The 17,701-nt window shown below is 35.0% G+C and overlaps 1 protein-coding gene across 1 annotated transcript; it reads right to left on the bottom strand.

The window, feature by feature from the left end:
- Positions 1-5,649: 5,649 nt before the first annotated feature.
- LOC123534084 (peroxisomal sarcosine oxidase-like) lies at positions 5,650-17,097 on the bottom strand. The gene is made up of 8 exons (XM_045316140.2): positions 16,721-17,097; positions 15,660-15,811; positions 15,145-15,358; positions 14,200-14,382; positions 10,252-10,398; positions 9,245-9,394; positions 6,308-6,383; positions 5,650-5,877 (listed from the first exon to the last, which is right to left on the bottom strand). The coding sequence occupies exons 2-8, from the start codon at positions 15,722-15,724 to the stop codon at positions 5,756-5,758; spliced, it is 957 nt and encodes a 318-aa protein (XP_045172075.2). The 5' UTR covers positions 15,725-15,811; positions 16,721-17,097; the 3' UTR covers positions 5,650-5,755.
- Positions 17,098-17,701: the final 604 nt, after the last annotated feature.

Raw genomic sequence — 17,701 nt, 5'->3', positions numbered from 1 at the left:
TTACTCATCTTTAATTTACTTCTGCAAATTGAAAACGAGCGGGAACGGAGAATAACCTTGGAACAAAAGTAAAACCTACCTACATTTCTTCCACAAAATGTAATCTAAAGAGTAAATGCGAAACAGAGAACTTTTACCGTACGTAACCCAGTATATTACAAGTCAAATGGTTTATCGCGGCCAGAAATTTGTACAAACCGGACAGAAGTTGCGAAATTGTCATTTGTGCAGGAAAGAAGCGTTTACCATAATGTCCAGTACTGGACAGGTATAGTGACCATGCACGGGCACGGCCAATTTTCTCAGAGGCGGTCCGATCCCCTGCCCGCCCCCCCCCCCCTCCCCTGGAAATTTTGAAATTTAGCACTTCATTTTTTGCATTCTGGGACAGTTTTATGGACTAACCTGTTAAATTTGGGAAAAAATGATAAAATCAAGCTTTCTTGAAGGTACAATTCTTAGTTTCTTTTAGATAAATAATACGAATTATGTCGGGGTCGTATGTAGCAGCAGCCGCATATACTTTACATGCAGTCCTAATGTTGCCTTTTTCGGAAAACATTTTCTTTCCTCCTTGTCTTCTTTCCTTTTTTAAAGATTTTCCAGCGGGGGTCCGGACCCCCGGTTCCCCTCCCCCCGCCCCCCTCTGGACCCGCGCATGGTGACATATCATGCTTTATGTTTATGCAGGTAAACTTGTGGTTGATTAAATTTCAACAGAGCACAATTGTCTGAACAGTGTACAAACTCATTACTGTTTTTTCAGGCAAGGGTGGAAAAAAGTGGTTGAAAATGAAAGCAGTAACATTTTTATAAAAAAAAAATAAACAATCAGACAAACATTTCCAAAATCTTTGGACGGATCAAAAATCCCATGTTTAACATACGATAAAGCCCGAAACGCGTGAAAATGTTCCGAATGTAAATCTGGTGAAGTTAGCGCTCTATGTATGCGTCTAGATTGATTAAACTGGGCGAGTCTACTTACTTATTACTTGAGGATGAAAAAAAATGTGTTTTTTAAATGTTGCTCTTAAACAAGGGTGGCGGTTGAACTACTAAAAGTACAACAACAGTTAATTCACAACAAATCGTACGGTATGTTTTATAATCAATAGAAGCTAGTCGTATTTACGCTTATGAGACCTGTTTCACCCACAAGTAAAGAATTCACAGGTCCATCATGAAATATTTTCCCCAGCGCGCATATACTTGTCCTATTCAAAATGTCTAACTCTGCCCCCTTCTGTTTCGTATGTAAATTCAATTTGAACAGCAAAAATCACTTACCAAATGGACATATCTTCCTTACCGGTTCGAACATGCAATGCCGGGATCAAAATCTTTTAGCGTTCTGTCTCTATTTAAAAAATGTATTGCATTATATTACTACCTGTTCACCAGTAAGGTGTTTTGCCACTCTTTGCAAGTTGGTACGCAGTCGATGAACCTTCAATTCCAGCGCCAACCACAATTACATCATAAATATCACTTTTATGTGACATGTTTTATCCCATGTATAGTGCACTGTATATGCTCACATTAATATTTACACGTAATATAGAAATTTCAAATCGCTTAAAACTAAAGTGAGAAACTAGTATTGTAATATTGATCAGTGCGTTAAAGATTACGTATTCTTGCATAAAACCTTTGTTTTTTGCCGATTTCGGGCATGCACAAACAGGGAAAAAACGTGTACAAACAAGGAGATTCTCGTGAGCACGCGCTGTTGGTGAACGTTTTGAATATGCTGTTGCGGGTCCAACGTAAGCAAATTATGGATCCCGAATCAATTTTGGCCGAAGTCGAAAGGTCCGAGATTTATGAAATCTTTTCATCTGCAGTTTTATTAAAAATATCATTTTTCAACCTAACTTTACTTTAACTTGTAATAAGTGCTACATCTCTTGATACGTGACTGCATTGACGTTCCTTATTATTGTATTAAATATTACGCGTATTTGACTCAAAGTAAGTTTACACGCCGCGATTTAATTCCTGAAAATGATAGGCAAACAACATTTACAAAAATACAATTTCGTTTTCCAAATTAATTTGAGTCGAGAAAGTTGACATGCTAACTTTAAATCTTACACTAAAACTTTTAAAAAATGTTTGTGTCTACTTTACACATCTATGCAGTGTACTGATGTAGTGATGATGTGTAATGTAAAGCATAAACATGACGAAGCGTTAAGTTTGAATGATTTTTCCATAGTTAATAAACATTTGATGAACAGAAGGCATTTATATATTTTCCAATTTATTTGTAGATCTCACCAAACATGTTTGAGTTTATAAATCCAATCTAAGTTGATTATATCGATGTTGGAAAAATTCAAATGTTTGTGTTTATCAAACTTTGATCGCGATGGGATGGTGTGCAAAGCAAAATTGTGTACGTTATAGGCCTAGAGATTTCATTTTTAACGATATGAAGAATATAGGTATCGATACCAATTTCTATTAAACGATAATGTTTACATTTAAAAAGCGTAAGGGACAGATATTAATTTAAACCAAGCAGAACTGTGTTCTGTCGGCACCTCACCTGCAAATTGTGTAAAGACAGGATGCCGTGTATGCTCTTTTGTCATAATTCCGAGCCTCTAAAGCTAAAGTTCCTACCTATATATTGGAAAAAGGGGGAGTCATACTTATTTTATATATATTTAATATTAAAGAAATTACCACATCAAGAATGTCCGTTCGACGTACATGTATAAAATATCCACTGTTTCTGTAGGCCCTGGAAATGCATAAATAAAGCAAGTGTCCATAACAACCTGAAACGGCCGACTTCGATCGGTTAATGTCACCTGAATAGTCTTGTTTTTTCGATATTTCCAGCACTTTAGTTGTGTTTTATGCAAGAATAGTGATAACACACGTTTGTTTCGTGAAACAACATCTGCAGAATCCCTCGGGCTATGTTGGTGCACTCGCCCTACGGGCTCGTGCACCAACCAATCCCTTGGGATTCTGCAGATGTTGTTACACAAAAAAACGTGCGTTAACCCTACAATAGATAATATTTCCTGTTTGAGTAAAGTGAATTTCATATCCAACGTTAGGAAACCATATACGCCATACCAAATTGATTACTTGGTCAACGGATTTCCCTCTCCATTTATTCAGAATCAGAAAAAAACAAACTTTTTTCGAAAATCAGCTTTGGCTCGCTTCAATTTTTGCAGACTGATTTCAAAATTTCATTATCCTTAAAATACACATATATATATATCAGCAATAATTGGGTAACAGTTAAATGATGTACAGGTGGTATAATCTATTTCGGACTACACATCCAGTGTTACATCATGAAAATTTAATTTTGCATGTGTGATACAACAGAAATTGTTTCAGGCAGCTATAGTAATAACGATTCCATAATCAGAAATTTGTTGCGATTACACACTATCCCGTTAGCAGGCAGTAGTTATTGTTTACAAACTGCGAATTTCGCTAAATATCTAAGTCGTAAAAAAGACTCATATCAAATACAGTTTCTGAATATCCTCACATGATTTGTCCATTCCAAATCAGATTGCCTATCAGAATTATATTGGATTCAAGTGAATTCCAATTTCGGCAATTTTAATACTTTTAGTACACATATGTACCTAGAGACCAAAAATGGGTAAAAGCATGTGATAAAAATTGAACAAGTCTGTTGTCTTGTCTGTTTGTGCATTTTTAGGGAGGGTGTTAACGTCGCACCAACATATTTCTTTGTGCATTTTTAGGACAAATATAGTAAGAGCAATGTAACTACATACATGTGTTTCGTGTAATACAATCTGACACTTGTAAAATACATGCTTTTGAGTTTATTTAGGGTTCAAGCATTTGACATCCGCACATTCACCTATTCCAAAAGTTATGTAGAGCCAGACGCATGAAATATTTTATGCTTGTCCTGCTGTTTACATTTCACTATCCTGACCATATCTTCCAACCTGGTTCGAGCCACTTCCATCAGAAAATGCAATACAAGTATATGTCAAATTGAGAAGCTAAGGTAGGTTATACATTTATATAAGGTATTATGTGTACAAGTAACTGTATGCTACCATACATGGGAAACGAGTCAATAACATGTGTTTCAAGCTGAGGTGTTTAGGAGATGTAGCCTAGTAATACCTTGGACCTTTGGTAGACAGACAGACGTTTAACCTTATATTTATTGTTTGAAACACCTTTGCTATGTTACGAAAGAGCATAAAAGCCAGGTGTAACAAGACATTTCGAGATATGTGACATAAAATATGGAGTAATCAATATCCAATTTTTGACTCGAAATATCTACATACATTTGTATGTAATTCAAAATTTCAAGTCGGTATATCAAAAGTTTGAGTTATATTCAGAGAGAGAAAATAAGACAAGAGGTTCATGGTGGACCTTGATTAATGCTCTCCAGAATTCAAATCTGCTAAATCACGTGATTCATGGATTTTGCAAGTTATACCAGTATAGGCGAATAAAAGCAGCATTTAATTCTTAAATAAAATTTATCGTTAGATGATTACACTCTATAAATAAAGAACTTACTTACTTACTTACTTAGATGATTACACTCTATAAATAAAGAACTTACTTACTTACTTACTTAGATGATTACACTCTATAAATAAAGAACTTACTTACTTACTTACTTAGATGATTACACTCTATAAATAAAGAACTTACTTACTTACTTACTTAGATGATTACCCTCTATACCTTACTTACTTACTTACTTACTTACTTCCACTCAATCACTCACTCACTCAATCACTCGCTCTCGCTCACTCACTCATTCATTGTCTCACTCACTTACATATTTTGATTTGACTTAATGCAGTATGCAATCTGTCTGTCTTGAAAATGTGACATATTGTCAGTCTTGCATAATGATATAACGTAAGCGGATATTTCTACTATAACATATACAATATACAATCACAGTTTTTTTTGAGCATCTGTTTATTTTGAAATTTAATACATGTATATCGTTAGTTGATTCCTGCCATATATAATATACAATCACAGTTTATTTCTTAACAATGTGTCTTGAAAATGTGCCATATCTTGAGTTAGTTATACAATCACAGTTTATTTTTGAAGAACCTGCCTGTCTTAAAATTCAAAATACGGCGAGTTGATTGCTGCAATATACAAGATGTAATAAAAGTGTATTTATGAACAGTCTGTCTATACTGAAATGTGACAGCTAGTCATATACAGTCAAGGTTATTTCTGAAATATCTGTCAATCTTGAAATATGTCAAAATGTCAAATGCAATCACTCTGTATTTTGAAAAATAATCTTTCAGGTCTTGAAATACAACATATCATAAATCTATTACTGTCATATACAATATACAATCACAGATTATATTTGAAGAGTATGTTCATATTTTGAAGTGTGACATATCGTCATAAACATAATGTATAATCTTGAAGATTATGTTACTCATGAATATAACATATTTCAAATCATATTGTAGAAGTTTAGTTTGAGAAATCTGCCACTCTTAAAATACAAAATTCCGTAAGTTGACTGCTGGTATATACAATATACAATCACAGTTAATTTTTAAACAACCTGTCAGCTGTGAAGTTTCACATATCGTCATTAATAATCAAGTTTCATTTTTTGTATAAATGTATGTCTTGATGTGTGACATACAATAAGAGAAGACTTAACATGCTGAAAACTCAGCAAAATGTGATTTATCTATTGTCCTATTTATATCGTCACATGCAATTACAGTTTATTTTTGAAGAATCTGTCTATCTTGGAATATGACATATCGTAAGATGGTTGTTGCCCGGTAGCTAACTGTGCAAGGACTTTTCCAACCACTGGTGCCAGTTTGAACCCGTGACCTAAAACATAAAACAAATTACAAATATGACGTCTGTCTATGTAAAAAATATCTTGTTCAGTTTTTTTTTAAACTTTATAAAACAAATTTCTGTATAAGAACATATGTTCTTTATAGCACTTTTGTATAATATTTAAGGTTTATGACTAAACAAAACTGAAAACAGGCTCTTAAAAAAAAATCCCTTTTACATCCAGGAACAACTTGCAATGTTCATAACTGATATATTATGCTAGATCCAAATAAAATACTAGGTAAAACAAACAAACAAACGAAGACATTCCGCATTATCCAAAACTGAAGTCAAAATTGATATTGTCTCAAGTCAGACCGTCATTTTGCTCGAATTGGTGTCGAACTCGCAATCACGAGAACCTCCCAACAAACTGTACGTGTATGGGTATGAGAAATGCATCTGTGTGCAAAATTACCTGAGAATCCTGCAGCAATTACCACATTTTTCCAAGACGGGTGAACATCTAGGACGAAGTCTGTGTCTGGGGTGTTCTGGAAAACAAGATTTAACCAGTAAAACCAGTAAAACAAAATCGTTTATTACAATTCACCGATCTGTAATTTGTTCTATATGGCCCGTCTAAAGTTCAGAATCTATCTTGTTGAGATAAAATCAAAAAATGAAAGAATAACTACCTTGGGCAATGATTTTTACTATTGACCCGCAAAAGCCATACAGTAAGTGTAAACTTTACTGAACAAAACAGCTGACCCATCATTTACTATTTTTCCAATCTGTCAAAACTTACTGAAAGTACTTTTTTAATTAAGAATACGTTTAGATCAATAAGTTGTTGGTAGTTAAGTACGTAAGTAAGTAAGTAAATTCTTTATTTATAGAGGGTAACTCATTTAGTTAAGCTAATCTTTCATGTTACGCTCTTAGACTAGAATTAACAGTATTATGATCAGAGTAACAAATATTTAACAGAAATCAAAGAAATTATATATGCATAAAACATGAAATGTTGTTAACATTAAAATCCATTCATCCATCGGCTCTACAGTTAAATTTAAAACATGCCAATGAAGTTTTCTATTGGCAAACAATTCCATACAATTGGCCCTGAATATAAACGACTACCTTTAAATGTTTCACAGCTTGTATTTGGTATATAAAAAATTAAGTTTGTATTAGAACACAATGTTAAGGATGTGTTATTTGTCTGTGGCTTTTGCAGAAACATTTCATTTATAAATATAAGAAGGATGTAAGTCAGTCGACACATTATACATAAACACATGCCTTCTGGAAAAGACGCTTATCAAATCTTTGAATATTAAGTAATTTCAAAACGATCAAAATCTTGAAATTCGTTACCTAAAATAGTGCGACAGGCACGTTTTTGTAAACTTACATTTTTTGTGTGTTAAGTATGGACGTTTTCCCCCAAAATAGCACAGATATCCAGATGCTGTTGAATATATGCTTATAAAACAAATTTTGATGTGATACTGTTAACAAATCTCTGATTCTATACAATAACCAAATATATGATGCTACTGTTTTGCAAACATGTTTAATATGAGTATCCCACTTAAGATCACCTTGAACGTATATGAAGAACTTTTTCGCCGGAACTTTGTCCAAGTAAAATACATGTATCTTTAAAGCTTAAGTTTACAGTCAGGTAAAGCACGTTTTCTTTGAGCAGTGGCAATGAAAATTACCTTTGTTTTATCTGTATTTAATTGCATACCATTATTTAAGCACCAACGTTCTAAAGAATACAATGATTTGTTTAAGTTTGTCTGTAGCAAGTCCTTGCTTTTTTGAATATCATAAAATGTTGTGTTATCCGTAGTGTTAATAACATATCAACAGTTAAAATATGGCATCGCAAAAAGTTTAAATCGTGCATTTTACTACCACGGCCAACTTGTAAAAAAGTCACAAAAAGTACACGTAAAAGTTGCATCTTTTGAGAACGGTCGAATATCATTCAAAATAATATAGAGGTATATATTTTAATGTTTTACTGGAAAATCGGTAAATAATATACAAATATCAAGAGATCGTTTTTGATAGGGATGACATCATATTCTGCCTTCATAACTTTTTTCTCTGGTTTGTAAATTTGATTTTTTTGTGACTTTTAAAAGCGAGTTGAAGTCTAAAATGAGTAGGTTTATATAATGTCATTGTTTAATTTTGTTGATGTTTTATGTGTAATTAAAATATATTGTTCCAAGTGTAAGTTAAATTTCAAGAAAGTACGTTTAGTAATTTTAATATTGGCAAAATAACAAATGACGGGTTGAAAACATCTACTGTACTCATATTAGAATTGCATGACTTTGTGTATCGGAATGAAAACAATTAATTAAAAACAAGGCAGCTGCATGTTTGTACATTAATTAAAACATTGTGCGAATCGACTGAATATAGACGTGCAATACTTTTAAAGTAGAACATACATATACATGTATGTAATAATACAACATAAACTTCAGGCGATCGTGCTTTATCCTATAAAGCGTAAAGTGTGTAAATGTATTCAATTGAAACGTGTTTGAGTATATTTAGATACGGGATACACAAAACTATGCCGACGACTAAGTAAATACCATTTTAGTTTTGACAATAACAACATAGGCGTAGGAGCCGGGGAGGCCAGGCCCCTCCCCCAAGCTAGGATGGGGGTGAGGGCGAACTATAGTTTGCCCCCTCCACCCCCCCCCCCCCCCCCCCCCCCCTCCCCAAATATTTTGGAAAAGAGATATAACTTGCAGTCTAATATAACATTTACTTAGTATCATATAATTCTTTTCAACCTGATTTCTGATTTGCAGTTGGCCTTTCCTGGCATTCTGACTTCTCACTTTTCATAAGATGTGTATTGAAAACCTGTACGCGCCGAGGATTGTTTGATTACATTTTATAAAAAGAATATAATATTAAGCAATCACTACAGTTCCGGTTTGAGCGTCTGCAAAAACGATGTAAGTATTTAACCTGTTTACGTATGTAAACGTTTTGTATTTACGTTTTTCATTGTCCATTCAAGGGAAATAATACTTCCACAACTTTATATCACAATTAGACAAATCAGCGCTGTTTTATTGCATGTCCAGGGCTTCAACAGAAGAATGCAAAAAAGTGGCATACTTGATAAGAACAATACATATTTTGCCCGATTAAGTTACAAGCTGCAGACAGCGCCTAGTCTTATGCGTATCATCATAATAACTCAATGATTGCTAAAACACAGAGGCTTGAGGGGGTCTATGGCCCATTTTTCCCCTGGACTAGGCTTTGTCATGAATACACCGGGATCTCTTCTTCCCCCCCCCCCCCCCCCCCCACAAAGTTGAACTCGCTCCTACGCCTATGAACAAGTGTAAGAATGTACCGTATATATGCACGTCTCTACCACACTAGGTTCTTTTTCCAGGGTTGGAAAATGTGTCCTTACAATCATCTTTATCGTGTCTAAAACCCATTCGTTATCTACGCCGTTCCTGTTATCCGGATCAATTTTTGGACCGTGGTGAAGACATATCTGAAAAAGAAATTCAAACTGAGCTTTTTCCACAATCTGACTGACGTACGCTATCTTACTCAGGAAATGTTCATTCCGTAGCATTTTCAAAAATCATTTCTATCAGATTGGCTTTTTCTCTAGAATTATGCTCACGTTAGTAGTTGCTTTTTTTTTAATTTTGCGTTGTTTTCATGCAAAATAAGTAAAAGAGTTATCCATTTTCTTTGAAAGTAGTCGCTAAAAAAGTAAAGGCAGCGGCACTAGAAACTCGTTCAGAACAAGAATAGAAACAAAATTACTGCTGGTTAAAACCACCGTTTCGAACAAAAATTAAATTATTTTACTTTTTAGATACCCCTGTTTCGTCTCCAAAAGATAACAAGAGCACCGCCTACGGGTGCCATTGTTCGTCTGCAAGTGCTTGTCAGTATGCAAGAAAAGAGTTATAGTTCAAAGTACAAAAAGGGCCGTTATTCTGACAAGCAGGTTAGAGTTATGGTACTTGGCCAACATAGTCATCTAATGATGATAAACAAGTGTGCAAAGTTTCAAAGCTGTAACTCTTATAGTTTTTGAGAAAAGGTGGACCTAATCAAAATATTTTACCAAGAAACTGAAATTTTCTAAATAGAAAGAGGGCCATAATTCTGAAAAAATGCATATCAGAGTTATGGTACATGGCCCATTAAGTCACCCACCTAATGATGACAAACAAATGTGCAAAGTTACAAAGCTGTAGCTCTTATGGTTTTTGAGAAAAGGTGGACCTAAACAAAAATGTTAACCAACGCAAAGAAGACACCGTCGATTATATAACTGAAAAAAAATGTTTAAAAAAGATCATTTTTGCCAGTAGTATTACAATGAGCACATACCTTGACAAGTCCTGGGTACTCTTCAGATGGAAGTCCGTAAATTGTGTTATTTCCTTCACCGGACTCGGACACGAATGCCGGGAAATTCTCAAAACTATAATGGTTCCCGTTTTTCTCCTCCCAGTAACAGACAGTAATCTTCAACGGCTTAAATGTATAATAAAGATAAAATAATACTCTTTGAGAAAAAACAATACCATAGGCATGACGTCATCAATTTATATGCCATTACAATGTAAGCTTTACCGAAAGCTGGAATGCGTCTTGCTTGGTTAATGGTTATTGTTGTCATATGAAAGACAGGAATGAAAGGCCAATAATATACATGTGCCTGCATGTGTGCTTGTAATATATTCCTCGAGATAGTAAGCAGAGCACATGTACTATGTCGCGCTCTCGAGATTTTATGTCGTTCTATATCAATGTGGTAATATGAAAGAAGGCACTGCCTCAATCGGGAATCGATCCGACTGCAACTCATCGCATAACATTTGAAAAGAACTGTCTTATGACGGCACGGACCGAATGACACATTTTTCAAGTCGATAGTAAATATCTCATTCGGTATATCGCATGTTACCGTAGAGGGATCAATCCCAATTTTCGTCGTTTCGCGCAGGATCGATTCCCTATCAATTTAAAGGTAGATTTTAGAATAAAAACAACACTGTCCATACTTGTACTGATTTGCAAGACATTGTGGTTCGAACAAGTTATGTGGACGCTTATTAGGCACAAGGAAAAAGCGTATTCTTCCAAAGAATCCGAAGTCAGACGCTCTGTGCACGTGCCGGAAGTACACATTTTTAATTCGATAGTATATATCTCATTCGGTATATCGTATGTTACCGTAGAGGGATCGATCCCGATAGAATCGATACCCTTCCATGAAATTAGGCGCTGCCTATCTGACGGGAAAACCTAGACATACGGATTCTTTCTGCATAAATTGTTCTTTCTGATATTTTCAGTAAGTCTGGCGGTTTTGCTTTTGAAAATCAGGAACAAAGGCAAATGTTTTAAAATGTGTCGGTTTAAACAGGGAGTTGTTATAGCTCCGTGGTTCAAATGAACGTAGATCTAATCATTTCTGCAAATGTGTCAAGACTAGACTGACGATGGAAAATAGTGTTCATGAGTTAAAGATAATAGTGATATTTGGGCGCTCAGAATCTAGTCCCAAAAATGCACCAGAGGCCACCATTTACACATTAATATTTAAAATTGTCCTGGATACCCCCTTCGGTACATAACTACACTCGGCGGTATGCACCTCGACGATCATACCTTTGCTGTCGATTTGTTTCTCTAATACAAATTTCTGAATCCGGGAATGCAAAGTTGTGTTACCAATAGTTTATTTTTAACGTCACGCTCAATCCCATGGCATCAGTCCATTTGGATGATGTTTGTGCAACATCAAGTCAGGCGTGACAGTATTCATGCTTCATAGCAAACTTCGAATTTTCTTTTACAGTGCCCCATAAAAATTTAAAGAAGTGGTGTTATCGTAATGGCAATATCTGGTATTACGGATTCTTTTTATGAAGTTTAATGTTCTATTAAGTTGTTAACACAATTATCTGCATTAATGATAATCCATAATTCCTGAATGCAATATCAGTGTGTTATGAATCTTAAACTGCATTAAAATTAAAACTCAACAAGTGAAAATTTGGCAAAATTTATATTCTAAAGAAAAAGAAGTACGTCTACTACAGCATAAAGATGAGAAGAATTAATTTTAACTAAAATATTTCCATTAATCATACTAATTATGATCATAGAAACCATTTAATGTAGATATTTCATGTTCTTCTGGTAAACTTTTGTAATCCAAGTGCAAATTCCAATGTATATAATAGATACCGGAACTTACACAATCCTGTTATTCTAAACGCAGACATTTGCAATTCTTTTAAATGTCATTATTGTTGGCTGTAGGTATACTTTGACATATACACGTATACATTATCTATAGACGGGAAAACCGATAATGATAACAAATCAATCAATCAATCAATCAACCAACCAATCAATCAATATAAATAAATAGATAAATAAATAAGTGTGCTTCTATTAAGTCCTATCAGCTTATTTAAAATGCCAGTTAATTAGTTACGATACTGTGTAATTTTACATTTTGCTACTACGTTTTGCCTTTCTTTGTTATGTAGTATACTGGGCTTGTTGCATTTAAGTTATCATTATGTAAATGTTTACCATTATTTGAGAACTTATAGATAAACACAAGTATATCTTCACTTAGTACTCTCGTATATAGCCGCCATGACATCAAAGGAATGCATTCCCTATCAGCTTAGATTTCATAGTCTGAGCACGAGAAGGGTCATTTCTGTGTTTGATCTACGATGAAATATAATTTTATGATAAAAAGAAGTTGTACATGTACCAACTAAGTTGAGAACGTGTTCTTTCAGGTAACCATGACAACCAAATAAAAAAAGAACATGTACATGCGTTAAAAGGATAGTCAGATATTTTTCATGAGTAACTAAACAGAGAAATTATTATTATTAGGTATTATCCTTACCTGGAATATACATGTATGTCAGCTTAGCAAATCATGAAAATTGCGTACTTTTGTCGTCAAAGAATGAAATAATTTCTCTTTTTAGAAATAAGCATGGCAATAAATTTTGAGAAATATCTTTTTTGCAATAATTAGAAGGATTTTGATAATGTCTTCCAAGGGATTCTATTACCTTGAACTTATCATCAACGACAAGTTAACTTGAATCCACAACTTTAAGAACATCAAAGTAATTACAAGATACTTGTTATAGTTTCACAACATCAAAGTTATAGAAGTAAGTTTGTTATAGTTTCAGGGCACCAACGTAATAACGAGATACTTTTTATAGATTCAGAGCATCAAAGTTATAACAATATGCTGGTTATAGTTTCAGAGCATCAAAGTAATAACAAGATACTGCTCATAATTTCAGAGCATCAAAATATCAAAGTAATAACAATATACTTGTTGAAGTTTCAGAGCATCAAAGTACTAGTAACAACAATAATAATTATACTTGTTACAGTTCCAGAGAGCCAATGTGATAAAAATATAGTCTTTTTATAATTTCAGCTCATCAAAGTAATAACAAGATACTTGTTGACGTTTCAGGGCATCATAGTAACAACAAGATATGAGTTATAGATTTCAGAGCATCAAAGAAATAACAAGATACCTGTTATCATATAGATTTTTTTTTTTTATTTAACGTCGCACCGACACATGATAGGTCATATGGCGACTTTCCAGCTTTTAATGGTGGAGGAAGACCCCGGGTGCCCCTCCGTGCATTATTTCATCACGAGCGGGCACCCGGGTAGAACCACCAACCTTCCGTAAGCCAGCTGGATGGCATATAGATTTAATTTACGTACTATTATATATGGATGAGTGAATTTTGATTGTTACGTGACAGTTTTTGCAGGGGGAAAAAAGCCAAGTTTCCAGATGTGGGAGACTAGGAACTATTATAACTATATTCCTCTTAGCTTCCGTGTGAAGCACGGCGACCTTTCAGTCTCCATGCGCTCAGTCCTGTTATCAATATTCAACCGTCACCGGCGTGTCACAATTGAGACTCGTCACAAGAGTGACAAAAATATAATCGTCACCAGCGTGACACAATTCAGACCAAGCACCGCCATTACAACAATTAAGACCCTTCACCGATATGATACAGCTGAAATCATATTTAATCACGTAATCTATGCAACATTGTACATGCATTGAGATGCTGTGGTTGAGTACTTTGTACAGTCGTAAGATTGGTTAGGACTAGGCGCTGCTGCCATGACGTGTGGGTTCGAAACTTGGCTCATGTTTAGATAAGCTAAATATGTTACTATGATTAACTTTTTATGTGAAGTTTATACTTGCATCATACAGAATCCTCAAGAATATATAGGTCATACCTCTAATGGGACATTGACTCCAATCCGTGGTAAGAATTTGGCTGCCCAAGCACCTAGAGCCAAAACGACACTTTTCGCTCGGTGAACACCTTTGATAGTCTTTATCGATACTATGTCGCCTGGATATAAGTCTAACATTGGTTCTCCGTCCCGTAAAGTACCACCGTAACGTTGAAACTGCCTCTGAACAAGCAGAACAGTGAAAACTGAGTCAGCTGATAATGCGTCAGTTACCTGAGAGTCGTGGGTTAGAAGCACACTAGATGCATATTCCAACCTCGCTTAATTAAAGTTACAGTCGAGTTAAAACATCTATAAACTTGTCAAGAGCCACATGTCCCCTTCCGTACCTCGCTAAAAATGGAACATTCAACTTGTTTAAATATGAGCCGCGCCATGAGAAAACCAACATAGTGGCTTTGCGACCAGCATGGATCCAGACCAGCCCGCGCATCCGTGCAGTCTGGACAGGATCCATGCTGTTCGCTTTCAAAGCCTATTGCAAATAGAGAAACCGTTAGCGAACAGCATGGATCCTGACCAGACTGCGCGGATGCCCATGCTGGTCCGGATCCATGCTGGTCGCAAAGCCACTCTGTTGGTTTTCTCATGGCACGGCTCATATATCTTTTAACAAAAGTGCGTTTGCCTCAGACCTGTGCTCAGTTCGTTTTAAAACGCTTAAATATATCATCTGCTGGAACGCTTAAAGATATCGTCTGCTGGGGCGGTGAAGAGTGGGTCCTAACCCCAAGTGACTGGATGTTCTCCTGCTGATTTGATTCAAGGAAAGTCTTCTCCTACCTATATATAGCTTTCAGATGCGAGATACTAGCTGAATAGTTAATACATGTAAAATGACAATCGTATACAACGAAAATAATATATAATTATGTAAAACACAAAATAATTCTGTTAATATAATGTTAATCGGTATGTATTTACCTGTAAAGCTTGCAACATTTTGTCAGCTCTAAGCATCCCACCGGTTTTGTCAAGAACAAGTTCGTAATCACTGGGAAGTGATAATTTCGGATACCTTTTGCGCTGTTCATCTACACCAAATTTTTCGTGTGGGGCACCATGGCGTTTTAAACATTTCTCGGTGTCTGCCACAAAAGGGTGACCTTTAGGTCCAAAAATGAGACATCCGCAGTTTCTGGAAGAAAATGCATTTAGAGAACAATTTAGTTTAATTTGTCTTACAATGACGCAACAGTAATTAGGTTAGTATGAGTAGTATTAAAGTTTATACTGTTTGTATAATTTTACTTGGACTGTACTTATCAACTTCAACTTCAAATGTGCGTCCTAGTGTCAATTGGAAAGGCACTGTTATAGCTCCAAGAGAGCTCGAACCTATTATGTACGGACAGACAGGTCGGCCATCTTAAAACAAACAAAAAAACGCCGAAAGGGTGTGCGGACGAACAGAATTGGATAAGAAGGGTTATTCTTACACAAATAGCTGTTTTCCACACTCTGCTTGAAGTTCGTCTTGTATTCTGTATGATTCTTCCATCATGTTTGTGTAGAATTCTTGAGGCCCGTACGCCTTTCTGGTGATACGTGATTGCCCATGGGAACTTCCTCTACTGTGGGGCAATGGGAACTGAAATATTAACGCATGCAAATTGAAAATAACTTAAACGGGGGGAAACAGAACCATGTTGGTCACTGATAATTTTATTGCGTATATAACTGATAATATTTCATTTGTATCAAAACGTACTCATCTGGTCAATAATGGTGTTCAAAACAGATACTTGAAATTTAAATTTCTGCCACATGGTTCGATTAAAACTCTACTTAGAAGAAAAGAGTTTTTTTTTCGGAATACATATATCAGTCATAGGAATCGATATCAAACGACTTAGGAGTCCGAAACATGCTTGTAAGGAGAAAAAATGAACAAATTGTAACTCAGATATCCATAGTTGATTAGGGGTAAGACGCTGGGCTACGTAACCAGGGGCCACAAATTCGCGCCCAGATTTTCATCCTCTATTTTAATGAAATATAAATTAGGTAAAAAAACAAAACACGTCAGATAATGTTGCTGTTGCAAAAGTGAAATTGCATGTTTCAATGGCTATAAACATTGTAATATGTTTATTGCATAATAAAATTCGTATAACATACATGTATATGGTTATTTAAGTAACTGGGGAAGAGGTGGAAAAATTCAGTATTCTGATTCTGCTTGCCACTAGTCTCTGTATTTCAAACACCTATTGATTAGATTTAATGTACACTTGTTTGAAGGGAGATCCACATGTCTCCGTCCTTGATATTTAGATAATAACAAGTTTGTGTAGCGAATAGATTAGCCGATAGCTAGGTAAATTGTAAATGCATGTTAACAACGAGAAAAGAAACTACTACAAGGCTGTATATCTATCTCGTGAAAATAAGTATTTGGGCATATCTGCCCAGCAAGCACAGGAACCATATTTTGTTAGCGTTCTACCTCCATTTACAACAATAATATGTTAAACACGAAATTACATTAAACTACTACCTGTTCCAACAGTAAGGTGTTTTTGCCACGTTTTGCAAGTTAGTACGCAGTTGATGAACCTTCAATCCCAGCGCCAACCACAATTACATCATAAATATCACTTTTATTTGACATATTTTATATCCTCTGTATAGCGCACTGTATATGCTCACATTAATTTTTACACGTAATATAGAAATTTCAAGTCGCTTAGAACAAAAGTGAGAAACTAATATTGTTATATTGATCAGTGCGTTAAAGATTACCTAATAGATAATATTTCCTGTTTGAATAAAAGTAGATTTTATATCCAACGTTAAGAAACCATATAAGGCCACACAAAATTGATTACTTGGTCAATGGATTTCCCTCTACATTTTTTTTCAGAATCAAAAAGCCAATATTTTTTTGAAAATCTTTTTTTTTTAAATCAGCTTTCGCTCGCTTAAAGTTTTGCAGACTGATTTCAAAATTTCAGGGCGGGCCTATTTCACTGTATAGCGAAAGGGATTCATAAAATTCAATATTTTTAATTATAACACCAGGAGAACATGTTTCAGCCTCTATATTTGTCTCAACAATAGCAAAAGTATATGCAACATTGACGGCAAATATGACAGTTATATTATGTAAATAAATATGGGAAAGGTTATTAGGAAGAGTTTTCGCAAGTCATTTTCTTCTCAAGTTGGACATCAACAAATAATAATTGGTGATAAGAACAAAAAGTTTTGCTGCGATCCTTAAAATACACATATATATCAGCAATAATTGGGTAACAGTTAAATGATGTACAGGTGGTATAATTCGGACTACACATCCAGTGTTACATCATAAAACTTTAATTCTGTATGTGTGATACAACAGTAATTGTTTCAGGCAGCTATAGTAATAACGATTCAATTTGTTGTGATTACACATTATCCCGTTAGCTCTTCAGCAAGAAGGCAGTAGGTATTGTTTACAAACTGCCAATTTCGCTGAATCTCTTAGTCGTAAAAA

Source organism: Mercenaria mercenaria, chromosome 12 (genome assembly GCF_021730395.1).
Source record: "Mercenaria mercenaria strain notata chromosome 12, MADL_Memer_1, whole genome shotgun sequence".
Classification (NCBI taxonomy): domain Eukaryota; kingdom Metazoa; phylum Mollusca; class Bivalvia; order Venerida; family Veneridae; genus Mercenaria; species Mercenaria mercenaria.
Note: the sequence above shows the minus strand (reverse complement) of the source record. Positions and strands in the feature narration are given on the sequence as shown.

Bases quoted from the DNA above. Each gene is read 5' to 3' on its own strand.
- LOC123534084 (XM_045316140.2), bottom strand. From the start codon at position 15,724: ATGATGGAAGAATCATACAGAATACAAGACGAACTTCAAGCAGAGTGT. The intron at 14,383-15,144 runs GTAAATACATAC...CTGCTTGTTCAG, and splicing joins AAATGTTGCAAGCTTTACAG to AGGCAGTTTCAACGTTACGG. The intron at 9,395-10,251 runs GTATGTGCTCAT...TTTCTTTTTCAG, and splicing joins AGTACCCAGGACTTGTCAAG to ATATGTCTTCACCACGGTCC.